Source organism: Gadus morhua, chromosome 11, assembly GCF_902167405.1.
Source record: "Gadus morhua chromosome 11, gadMor3.0, whole genome shotgun sequence".
Lineage (NCBI taxonomy): Eukaryota > Metazoa > Chordata > Actinopteri > Gadiformes > Gadidae > Gadus > Gadus morhua.
This window is the reverse complement of record NC_044058.1, coordinates 18,267,314-18,280,582: the sequence shown is the minus strand read 5'-3', so window position 1 is coordinate 18,280,582 and position 13,269 is coordinate 18,267,314. Positions and strand designations below refer to the sequence as shown.

At 46.7% G+C, this 13,269-nt stretch overlaps 1 protein-coding gene across 3 annotated transcripts in view; it reads right to left on the bottom strand.

Moving 5' to 3' along the window:
* Nucleotides 1–13,269, bottom strand: part of cdk14 (cyclin dependent kinase 14) — a 102,437-nt gene that overhangs the window by 18,084 nt on the left and 71,084 nt on the right. For all 3 annotated transcript variants that reach the window (XM_030371007.1, XM_030371008.1, XM_030371009.1), the window contains 2 exons: nucleotides 11,753–11,892; nucleotides 8,582–8,734 (listed from right to left, as the gene is read on the bottom strand). In XM_030371007.1, coding sequence (XP_030226867.1) covers nucleotides 8,616–8,734; nucleotides 11,753–11,892 — 259 coding nt within the window. In that variant the 3' untranslated portion in view covers nucleotides 8,582–8,615. The remainder of the gene's footprint in view (nucleotides 1–8,581; nucleotides 8,735–11,752; nucleotides 11,893–13,269) is intronic.

Sequence of the window (13,269 nt, the reverse complement as noted above, 5' to 3'; positions counted from 1 at the left end):
CTTTCCATGCAACATTCATTTCCATTTTTTCCCCGCCGCCAGGGGATGGTGTATACTGGGTCCAGTGTTCAGAGCGTCAGGCATAAAACGGCAGTGTATCGTTGCCAAGGAGACCCCCCGGCGCGTGTCATTGGTGAGGGCTTGTATGAGGCGGAGTCCCGCTGACATCCTGTCTTGGCAGGAAGCTGATGATGACAACAAACCAGCAGTGGTATAGAAAAAAAATAAACTAAAGTAAACTCGAAACAAAAAAAGTGAAATTTGATAGGAGGAAAGAAAGAGCAGGTCTGAAGCACACCGCTACTCGCCTGAGTGAATCAACCATAGTGATGATTTTGTTTACTTGGCGTCACAGTACTACAGTGAGTGCCAATGACAGGCATGAGCCCACATTGGCACGTGCCTGTCATTGGCCCAAGGCTTTACGCTTGTGCCAAATAACAAACCCTGGAGGATTTTGATTTTATAATGCAAGTCTTGTCTTTATATACATCACATGTTACAGCCACCAGCCCGATTGGTACGGTGCTTTGAACGCTTTGCTGTACGGACGCGACTTTCTACTGTCCCAGGGCAATCGGTCTTCCCCTTCATTGGTGAACCCCAATGAATCCGGGACAACGGCGCACGCGGCTATTAGGTTCAATATTAGTTTTTCTACACTGGGACCTTAGACAGACAGCTAGACCTGGAGCCCGGGGGGGGGGAGCTACTGTAGGGCGGAGAGGACGGCCGCTACACAAACACACTGCCTGGGTAAAAAGACTAATAAGGGTCACAGCACCAGTTCAGGTTTCTTCTGTGTATGTGTTTTGAAACATGCACCTCCCTCTGTCTTGTTTACAGTAAGCAGCCCATTGAGGCTAAACAGGGCCACACAAACACAGGATCTGTGTGAATGTCAAGATGTTGTTATGCATTACCAGGATGAAGTGTCATTGCATACATATTTTTCGATAAATACATAATTACACACCAATTTCTGAGTTTAGCTTAATCAGCCCAAAACACAATGAACAGTGTGTTTTGAACTTGAGAAGGTGTGTGTTTGTGTGTGTAGTGCAAACTGTTGCCCTAAGCATTCACCCTTGGGGAGGTGAGCTCCATCTCCTGTGTCTGAAGAAAAAAGTCGAGAATAAAGGATGTTGGATTACAGGGATGACAACTTCCTTTCCATCTCCAGGTCCTGTTCCTTTCCCCCTTGCTATCTCTCCTTTCTATCCTTATTTCGGCTTTTTGTAATTCAGTCTCTCTCTCTCTCTCTCTCTCTCTCTCTCTCTCTCTCTCTCTCTCTCTCTCTCTCTCTCTCTCTCTCTCTCTCTCTCTCTCTCTCTCTCTCTCTCTCTCTCTCTCTCTCTCTCTCTCTCTCTCTCTCTCTCTCTCTCTCTCTCTCTCTCTCTCTCTCTCTCTCTCTCTCAAACTCAAGATCTGTGTTTTTTTTAATGGCAATTAGCATAAGTTTTAACTAATTTGGGAACTTTATTTGACACTTATTCACTCAGGGTAGAGACAGACGTCTAAGCACTGCGGTGGGTTTCGGCATCACGCATGAAAAGGACCCACCCCCCCTCCCCCCTCCCCACTAATGGTGAGAGAGTCCAACATTGCCGACGCTCATTAGGGACGCCCATATGTTGGGGAGAACACTGGGAGAGAGGGGAAAAGCTGTCCCCAATTAGCATAATTGAAAGGAGGAAAATAATATCAATAATAAATACATCGGAATAATGAATAAATAACCAAGATAAATCTCAGTCATGTACGTTGTTTTTCCGTTTCCTTTTTTTGTCGATAGAGCAATACGTTGACCTTCCGTTTGACACGCTAGCTCTCCCCCACTTCTACATTTGGTCCTTAGTTTTTGTTTGTGTTGGAAATGGGTTGGTAGAAAAATCTGCTAACTGCAGATGGTTGGTTGTGGTCAGTGTAAAGTTCTAAATCATGGCCGAGCATTTATCTTAAACAATACGAGTATAATAACCATCAGCTCACAACCCTGATGCTACTGACACACACAGATACCCTGACACAGACACACACATTTGTTTCCTGTTGAAGGCTGTCTATTGCGAGATTGGGACCTGGGTCGCGATGTGATGAAACATCTCAAGAGAATAATGGGCACATGAGTGAAATGCTACATCGATGGGCAGCCGGCTAGTTGTTATGGGAACATGAATATTAATGTGCTTGTGCATTTGTTTGTATTAGTAGTAAACACTTCATGTGGGTTCTGAAGACGATTCACAGCAGGGGCCATCGTTATATATATCTATAGCTCCGCAATCAGGCTGCAACCCCCAGTGACCCTGCGCTCACGGGAGAGGGGAGACTGAGAGAGGAAGACAAGGACGGAACGGGAGAGAGAGATGCACAGAAAAAGAGAGAAATACACTGACAGACATAGATAAAGACAGAAAACCGAGACAGAGACAGAGACAGAGACAGACCTAGAAATAGTGAGTGAGAGAGTGAGAAAGAGGGAGCGAGCGAGCGAGAGAGAAATAGAGTGCGAGAAAGAGACAGACAGACAGAGGCAGACAGACAGACAGACAGACAGACAGACAGACAGACAGACAGACAGACAGAGGCAGACAGACAGACAGACAGACAGACAGACAGACAGACAGACAGACAGACAGACACACACATAGCGAGAGAGAAACAGACAGACAGAGCCAGAGAGAGAGCGAGAGCAACCTACTACCAGCTGGAGGGCTAGAAAGGGGAGCTTATGGTAATGAGAAAGCCAAGCAGAGTCAGATCCCCCCCCCCCCTTCACAGACACTGATGCACTCCGTCTATCACTCTTGCTAACACACTCCTTCCTTAACACACTGCCCAGCTCTCTCCCCAACGCACTCTCTCCTGAACACACTGTCCATCTCTCTCACCAACACACTCCTACCTTAACACACTGTATATTTCTCTGTCTTACACACTCTTTATTTAACACGTTCCCAATGTCAGGCTAGTGGCATGTGCTTGTCGGCTCATCAACAAACTGCACGAGAAATCTATCTCCTCAATCTTCAATGCCTCCTCTCCATTCTATCTCTCTCTACCACCTTCTCTATCTCTCCCTCCCTCTCTCTCTCCCTCACTTTACTTTACTTGCCTGGTATCCTGCTGAGCCTCACTAACAAGCTATAGCATGAGAGAGGGATAAAGAGAGAGAGAGTGAGAGAGAGCGAGAGAGAAACCGCATCAGGCATTCTCTCCCTACCCCCCCACCCCACTCTCTCTCTCTCTCTCTCCCTGCAACCTCCTTATTTACATGCTGCAGTTTCTTCCCCACTAATTCCATCTTCTCATTCCTCTTCTCGTTAACTACACAGCACTGGTCCTCAAGAGAGATGGAGAACATGAGCGAGAGCGAGAGAGCGAGAGAGAGAGAGAGAGAGAGAGAGAGAGAGAGACGCTCATCCGATCGAATGCAGCTACCTGTCCATCACTCTGACCCGTAGAGGAATCCAGCTTCTCTTCTGTATTCACAAAGAGCCGGGGCGAGACAGAGTCTTGCACAGAAAAGGAGCGAATACAGAGTGATGGGAAGAGAAGCAGGGTGAAACAAAGAGAACGCAGTGTACATTAACCTGCACTCTGAGATCTCAGAGTCCTTCCATTCTGGCCATTCCACTCCTCACTTTAACCCAACGATGGTCTGTGTGTAGACAACCACCCCGAGAAGGATGATGTGTCATTCCCAAAACACGTTATCAAGTCATTCAGAGGATTTCCCTCGGATCAACACATTTTGAATTGCTGACTTACGGGAAACAGGAAACTTTGCGGCAAAACAAGTTTGTCTGCAAGTTTGAAACATCTGCTGAACCCATCCTTTAGGGCCCGGAGCGTTAGTGCAGAGAGCTTGTGAGACGGCAAAGAAATGTTTTGGAGTGGAATGATTTTTTTACCGGGATTATTTATAGCTAAAAATATCTATATTTCAACTTAAACTTGAAAATGCTGCTTCACAACAATGGGAGAGGGGAAGAGAGGAGCAGCCCAGGGAGGGGCCAGGGCCACTGGTGCCTGGAAGGTTAAAGCTAGATCATTTTTTTTGCCAAGGACTTTCCAATTCTCAAGGCAGTGCCTACGGTTATCCGTCTCTGCTTCCCTTTTCATTATCCCACGCCTCCTCCACAGCCTTCAGGCTCACAGCAGGATGGCGCTTTAAAGCACTTTGTCCTCCACCTGAAAAAAACAACCAACACTCTGATGGGTCATTTTGTTGGACCGCACAAATTGACGCATTTCACTTTCTATTTCTGTACTATAGACTTAGTAAAGAAGGCAGACTTTCAATTTTTTTTATATTTTACTTTGAATGTTGCTCCTCTCTATTTTGGCCTCTTGACTTACTTTGAAAGTCAACATTTTGGAAAGGCACTGGCATAATGCCTTTAGGCTATGTGTGTGAGAAGAGGGGAGCGTGTGTGCGTGTGTGTGTGCTTGTGCGTGTGTGTGCTTGTGCGTGTGTGTGCTTGTGTGTTAGCTAGTAAGTGCTTAGTCCTAGGTAAATGCCTGGCTTGGGTAAACGCTGGGCTCTACTGTTTCTGCCTGTGGCTGTTATCTTCAAAGTGACACTGCGATGCCCGTGGGCCAGAATGTCCTTTTGCTGATCCACAATGGCTGACCGCCACAGACGCCTTGGGAGAAGGCGGGGCTAACCTTCTGCGCTGCCAAGCCAACGGGACGACAGCAGGTCCTGGGAGCCAGCGCCAGAGGTGTGTACTAATGGCAACATTGTTATGCTGAATAAATCGTTTGGCCGCAACATCAGTGTGGACGTGCAATTCCCGCACTCTGTAATAGACGCGTGACACATGACAATTGCCTTATGAACCTTCGTGAGGGCATTTACGGTCACACACAATGTAAATTAGGTTAGCTATTGAAGCTGATAAATACAATGATAGAAATGTTTTCCAAGGTCACAATCATTCAGATAATAGGACCATTGGCAGGATGCATTTTGCTTTATGACTTTATGAAAGGTATTGCCATGGAATCTTATGCATGTCCAAGTTGTACAGAGCAAGGGATCTTTGGTTTTACCCCGACTACAGCGACAACAGTTGTGCACTAAAAACTGAAGGTGTCCTCTCTTCTCTGCACTTGCACTGACTTCTTATTCACTCTGGTTCACAGCGCGGGACAAGAAAGAGTTTCCTCGCAAGCTATAATTGTGCTTCTTTGTACTTGTTCTTTAAACCTTTAGAATGTAAAATGGACGCTTACAAAGTCTACAACATGGTTTCACACAGCGTTAAAGAACGTAGACATGAAAGGGCTTTGAAGTGGGATGTAGCTTTCTGCGCTAAGCAAAGCTTCATGGCGGATTACGTTTTTTGATTGAAACTACAACAAAATGCTTACATTCTGTGCATCCAACAAATAAAATCAATTGTAAATAATTGTTTTGTTTGATGAATAACCCCAGGCAGATAGAGACGTATATTGGGCCTCCCCATGGCACAGCCTGAGTGGCTAGTGTTGATATTCAGTCTGTAACACAGTTGTACTCTGGCCAGCTACTGTGTGTTGCATTGCCTTGTTAGGGCATCTGTTTGCATCAACAGGATCGCCTGAATAATGTACAGTCATGAATAAACATCGACCATTGCATCACACTACTGTAAAATAAATTGATAAATAAATAAACACACACTGGCTCAGAAATATGTATTTTTCTGTCTGTGCCTCCAACCGCCCCCGCCCCCCTCCCCAAAAAGCAACTCAATCATTCCCTCTCTCTCTGCTGGCTTTTTAGTCATGGTGGTGACCGCCAATGTAAGGTCGAAGGAGACTCCTTCTCCTCTTCCTCAGCCGGGTCTTCGCTGTTTTGCTTGTGCACACCTGTCTTCCTCAAAGGGCCTTACAGCTGGCACAAAGAAGGCCCTACTGGGACTCCCCCCCCCCCCCCCCCCCCCCGCCAACACACATCAACCCTCACCGCACACTTAGTAAGAGAGAGAGAGAGAGAGAGAGAGAGAGAGAGAGAGAGAGAGAGAGAGAGAGAGAGAGAGAGAGAGAGAGAGAGAGAGAGAGAGAGAGAGAGAGAGAGAGAGAGAGAGAGAGAGAGAGAGACTTTTCTTTGGCCTCTTTCGTCTCTCAATCTGTCTGTCTGAAGTAGCCCTGCCTGGCTCCCTGCTATGAATAATACAGCGCTCACGCAAACAACAACAACCCCAAAGAGATGATCGTCTCACCCTTCTCCTCAACTCTCCTCACCCCGCTCTGCATCACTCTTCACCCCGCTATGCACTTCTCCTCCTTACTTCTGCTCTGCACCACCCCTCACATAGCTCTGAATCGCTCCACACTCTCCTTTCTGCAGGCTTCTGTCTTACTGAATGCCTTATTCAGAACCGCCATTGCTGGTAATTATATGCGCTGATAGGAATCCATTACAGTGCTGCTGCTTAAAACTGTAGAGAAATATTACTTTATTTATGGTATGAGATCATCAGCCATGGTGGTATTAAACAGGGTTTCTTGTCACAGGCCTGACTGACAATGGCGATGATGTCCAAGCCATATGACAGCAGCTAACATGACATTAAGCTGACTGACACACACACACACACACACACACACACACACACACACACACACACACACACACACACACACACACACACACACACACACACACACACAAATGAACCAGTAAAATCTGTACATTGTTAAAATAATCCAGCTAATATGCATCTCCAACTTTTACAAACAACTATCTCCAGATTCGCTCACATCTCGCTGCTGCATGTCGGAGCCTGTTATGTGTGGGTGTGTGTGCGCGCGCGTGCGTGCGTGCGTGCGTGCGTGTGTGTGTGTGTGTTACGTGAGTGTGGGGATTAGGACCCTATCAGTGCAGTTCTCAGGCTGTCAGAGCTTGCTAGAGTTGGAGACAAAGACGTGTCATTTCCATGTGAATGCGGTGGTAGAGAGAGACACTGTTCTCCCAGTGGGTCTACTTCCACTCAACACACGCACGCAGGCTCACACATAAACACACACACACACACACACACACACACACACACACACACACACACACACACACACACACACACACACACACACACACACACACACACACACACACACACACACACTGAGCCATAGACTGGAGTGCACACGCATCAGATAAGATTGAATTAAATTAAGTTGATGGGATGTTGGACCGACTTGACAGAAAGACGGAGAGGAAACTAGTGTGGAAACCAGAACACAGAATTTCTAGCCACTTAGCTTCTTGGATTAGACAATCCGTGTTTGTGTGTGTGAGTGAGCAAATATGAAAGAGAGAATGGGTGAGTAAGGTACTTAGTAAGTAAGTGTGAGAGAGAGCGTCAGCGAGTGTGAGAGAGTGGGTGTGTGTGTATGTATTTGTTTGTTTGTGTGTGGTTGTGTGTGTATTAGTATGTGTAAGGGTGTGTGTGTGTGTGTGTGTGTGTGTGTGTGTGTGTGTGTGTGTGTGTGTGTGTGTGTGTGTGTGTGTGTGTGTGTGTGTGTGTGTGTGTGTGTGTGTGTGTGTGTGAGTAGAAGAAGGAGACATGGCAGAGGACTCTTCACCCTGCACCTGCTCCTGGTGATTGCAGTTGTAATCTGGAGAGTGGTGTGGCTCCCTGTGTATGGGGGGGCCCCTTGTATCACCTCGCCGTACCCCGTCATTAGGGGCCAACACTTCTCCTCTCGCCTGGGCGCCTCCAGCCTATCATTACACACCCACACGGGAAAGGGCGGAGAACCACCCTCTCTAGGACAGGAGGAGATAGACGGCTTACTGCTGCCCAGCCAGCTGATATTGGAGACTCATTGTGGGACGGGGACTGAGTGTGGGAGACTGGCTGGGGGTTGGGGGCGGCAGGGTGGGGTGCAGTTGGGTGGTGTAGTGGGAAGGACTATGGGGTAAATAGAGATAAAGATCCTTTATGATTTGGGACTTATAGAGGTGTGAGGACTTAAACTGAAAGCCCTTTGTAGGTGTGTCTGTGTCATTTGCTGCCATGGGTGTGTGTCTGGGTGGGGGGATGTGTGTGTGTGTGTGTGTGTGTGTGTGTGTGTGTGTGTGTGTGTGTGTGTGTGTGTGTGTGTGTGTGTGTGTGTGAATGGGCGCGCGGGTGTGTATGTGAGTGCATAGAATATAATAGAATATCCTTTTATTGTTATTTTACAGTGTACAACAATATTGTAGTAGCACCTAAATATACACACAACATAAAAATAGTAAGTAAAAAGTACAAGGTAGTAGCACAAGGTACGCATAAAAAAGAAATAGATGATATGTACTGCTCATGGTGTGTGTGTATGCATACACATGTGTTTGTGTCTGCAGGATTGTGTGGAAGTCTGGGTCATGTTGTGTGCGCGCGTGTGTGTGTGCGTGCGTGCGTGCGTGTGTGCGTGCGTGCGTGCGTGCGTGCGTGTGTGTGTGTGTGTGTGCATGCGTGTATTCACGTGAGTGTGTGTATGTGTGTGTGCAAGATGGTGTGCATTTCTGGGCCGTGGTGCGTGTGTGTTTGTGAGTGTGTTCGTGCTGGATCAGGGATCAGGGATATTTGCTCTGACCCACCTGGCGAGCGGTACACCGGGAAGCTGGTCTCTGGTCAGTGCTTACTGCCCGAGGTGGAGTCCTTGCCCTGGCTGTTCCTCCTGGCGCAGACCTGTATGCTGTCCCCGGACTCAGTCTGTAGCTTCACCCCCGCCACCGTGAAGATGGTAGACACTGTGGGAGGAGTGGAGATAGGGTTGGTTGATGATCTACTCTATAGGATCACTACTTAGCTGAGTGAATATAATAAGTTGATTAGCTATTGACTAATAGCTCTGATCTTGTCGATTGATAAATGATTTGGTGCGCTAGCTGAAGATCACGAAGAGTTCCTGCATCAACACTCAGTCTGGTGGCCCGGTCCCTACTTACAGACGCTGAGATTCAACCAGGTTTCCTCAAGGTCACTACTGGTTTTCAAATTCAGCTTAGATTTCTCTATTTCAGTCAAACTGGAATCATCCCCCCCCCCCCATCACATCCAAGGCCCATCTCCCTCCCGTCCAGCCCCTTCTCTCCTTCGTCTCTTCCCTTTCGGGGGCTTCATTATAGCCGTAATTCTTCTTTTGTTCCTCACTAATCTGCCGCGACTTTTGTATTGAGCGGAAATCCGTAAAACACTGGGACAATCCCATTAACATTGAGCCAGCAGGCAGCACACGCCCTTATTTGACTATAGGGGATAAAATGAAAGAGATATTTGCGGCCATCATTTTTATGTATAGTGTATTTCATGGTGGCACAGCATTTGCACGTTACGGAGGAGTGTGGGTTTACTGCCAGCTGAGTAGGTGCACACACCATTGTTCCACATCATTATAGCTGTGAGTTTCCTGCTAAATCTTTACTGACTTAGACTTAACTGACGTGAGACTTTATTGATCCGTTAAAATACTTTACTGACGTGATGCTGTGTTAAAGGGGACAGATTATGAAACAACACTTTTCCTGGGATTTGGGTTGTTCTTTTGGGTCTCTGGGGCTCCCACACGCGTACAAACTTTGAAAAAAGTCTGTACATGATTATCTGAGTGAGATATGCATTTCTGAAGTGCCCCGCCTACAGTTACCAAAAGAGCGAGTCAGTTTCGGCGCCCCCTCATACGTAGGAAGGGGGCGCAGTTGAATATTACCTCCCACTTCCCCACTCCCAGTTCCCCAGACAGTTCATTGGTCAATGGGCAGCAGCTCATTTGCATTAAAGCTACAGACACCAGAAACAGCGCATCCTGAAGGGACTGAAACAGAGGGGAATAGCGGCAGGCGAGATTATTTTTCCTAAAAGCTATTTCCAGCTAACAGCTTCAAAACCATGTTTTCTGGAACTCAAATACTATGTTTACTTGTTGTGAAAACGCCATAATACGTCTCCTTTAAAATACTTTATTGACGTGATGCTCTGTTAAAATACTTTACTGACATAATTCTCTGTTAAAAGACTTTAGTGACGTAATTCTCTGTTAAAAGACTTAAATGACGTGATGCTATGCTAAAATGCTTTACTGACATAATGCTATATCAAAAGACTGTACTGATGTGATTCTGTTTAAAGACTTTACTGATGTGATCCTTTGGTAAAAGACGTAACTGTCGTGATGCTGTTGAAAGACTTAACTGACGTAATGTGACTGATGCGATTCTATATAAAAAACCTGGGCTTAAGGCTGCGCAATGGAAAAGGCTAGCGTAATTAGCCATGGTGATTTCTTCTTACTGCTGCATATTCATAATAATCATACCCCCCTCTGCCCTTAGCGGCTATAGCATCACCGCAAACCTTGGACACATTGTCCCGTTCTATTCTCAAATGAAAAAAATAACCGTTCTGCAATAAATCTTGCAATTAATCCCCAGATATCCTCAGTTATGTGGGAGAGGAACTTTAAATCACTAACATTCCAGTCTGTGAATCTCTTCTGTTGCTTTGACGTTGGCTGCACTGCATTCAGCTCTTTCTGCTTGAGAGTCTGTGTGTCTCTGTGTACGTGTCTGTATTAGTCTGTGTGTGTGCGTGTGTGTGTGTGTGTGGCATGTGAGAGTGTGTGTGTGTGTGTGTCAAAATGAGAAAACGCGAAAGCGATGGGTGAAAGAGAACGTGAGGAGGAAGACAAATCAAAGCCAGGCATCTCTTCCCCAGTGACCGCCATCTTCTGCATAACAACCTGCTGGGTGCTGATAACAGGATTAATAACGCTGCCGGAATATCCTAATCTCGGGAATTAAAAAAAGAGGAAGGAAAAAAAAGGACTGTGTGTGTGTGTATTTTGAAACTGGTCGTCTGTGGGATCCTTCTGTTGGCGTTGTTGGCCGTGTTAGTGTTAGCTTTGGTTCCACCGACGAACAGGGCCCCCCAAAAGCTGTTTTATTAGGGATTTTAAGGGATTTATGGATAATTGTGTCAACACACACACGATTTGTCCAATAACATGTCACATGAAGTGTGTCTCTGACTAACTCTTGGGCCCCTGACTGCATGCAGTACAGCAGGATCCGTTGACAATGGTCACATCTCTATTATCTCTTCTGCTAATGGACCATTTTCCTCTCTTTCTTCCCTCTCCTCTCCCATTTTCTCTCTCTACCTCTCCCTTTTTATCTCGCTCTGCTTCTTTTGCCCTTTCCCTTTTTATCTCTCTCTCTGCTTCTCTCTCCCTCTCCCTGTTGATCTTTCTCCGCTTCTCTCTCCCTCTCTCTGTTTCTCTCTCCCTCTGCTTCTCTCTCCCATTCCCTATTTATCTCTCTCTCTGCTTCTCTCTCCCTGTTGACCGCTCTCTGCTTCTCTCTCCCTCTCTCTGTTTATCTCGCTCTCTCTCCCTCTGCTTCTCTCTCCCTCTCACTCTTGATCACTCTCCCTCTGCTTCTCTCTCCCTCTCACTCTTGATCACTCTCTCACTGCTTCTCTCTCCCTCTCTCTGTTTACCTCTCTCTGCTTCTCTCTCCCTCTCCCCTTTTCTCTTTCTCTCTCTGCTTCGCTCTCCATCTCCCTTTCTCTCTCTCTCTATCTCTTTCTCTCTCTCTCTCTCTCTCTCTCCTTGTTTATCTCCCTCTCTTGGATAATGTACAGTCACGACACTGGAGGGGGTATGACACTAATCCTATGCGACCAGAGCAAGAGGGGAGAGGGAGAAAGTGAAAAATGAAGTGAAAGAGAGAGAACAAGAGAGAGAGAGTGAGAGAGCGAGGGGTACTTACTGTCCTGCAGCTCCCAGATCCGTGGCGGTAGGTGGCTGAAGTACTCGTGGTTCAGAGCTGCCTGCGCTGAGATGCGGTTCTTTGGGAAGCACTGGAGGAACCTGGACGCTAGCTCCTCTGCATGGTCCACGTAGCCCAGCCTGTGACACACACACACACACACACACACACACACACACACACACACACACACACACACACACACACACACACACACACACACACACACACACACACACACACACACACACACACACACACACACACAGGAGGTTAATAACACCTGACTCCAACTCCAACAGTCAAATACGGGCAACAAGATAATTTGGTGCCCTTCTACAATACAAACATTATTCTTCACGAAACATTACCCCATTTATGTTATCCCCAGTCTTTCCATTCCTGTTTTTTACCTTAACATTACAACACAACTCAATGTTGGGTTTGTGTACTTAAATGGTTTTGGTGAAAAGGAACTGTCTCAGCTCACGACGACACCACTTCGACCAACGCACACATATACATACACTCCAATTGTGCACCCACACAAAAGATCCCCCCCCCCCAACACACACACAATTAATATTTCAGAGTGCAGGGCTGAATTAAGAAGGCTACGAATGAGGGAGGTCCTATCCTCCTCTCCACTTTAGGGCTTTATGACGGACCCTTGCAGACCTGTTTGTGCACATGTGTGTTTGGCGTCTTTCAGGATCCTCCTGAAAGAGGCACCATGGAAGAGAGCGCATGAACTCGGCCACACAAAAAAGGATATAAAAACCCCAACTGCAACACCCTGTCCGTTGATGTCGGCCTGGGTCGCATTAAATAATCATGATGTCATCCTAAGCCCCTCTTCCTCTTCTACTTCCCAGCCCGCCCCATGCTGTGGCTTCTCGAGGCTGCTCGCTCTCACTGCACCTCCCACCCCGACGGGATAGAGCCCCACTCACTTTTTTATGCTTTATTTTAATGATTATTAGTAACCTATAATGTGTTTTATGTAGCTTTTCATTACATTCATTTAAGGTTGTTATATGTACATATTGTTTGGACGTTCTATTTTGGTATTATACGTAACAATTGTAATACTGTCATGCTTTGGCAACACTGTTTGGTTTACCACAACAGTCATGCCAATGCATGACTTTTGAATTTGAATTTGAGAGAGAGAGAGACTGGGTGAGAGAGAGAGACTGGGTGAGAGAGAGAGAGAGAGAGACTGGGTGAGAGAGAGAGAGAGAGAGAGAGAGAGAGAGAGAGAGAGAGAGAGAGAGAGAGAGAGAGAGAGAGAGAGAGAGAGAGAGAGAGAGAGAGAGAGAGAGAGAGAGAGAGAGAGAGAGAGAGAGAGAGAGAGAGAGAGAGAGAGAGTGAGTCTAGGAGGACTAGGCAGAGCGAGGAGATGCAGGGATGAAGCTAATGAAGTCCATCAGGGCCTCTCTCTCATCTTCACAGCGCCATCCTTCGCTGGAGCTGCTCTGCATAATAAAAATAATAAAAATTGCCTCTGCCAATAT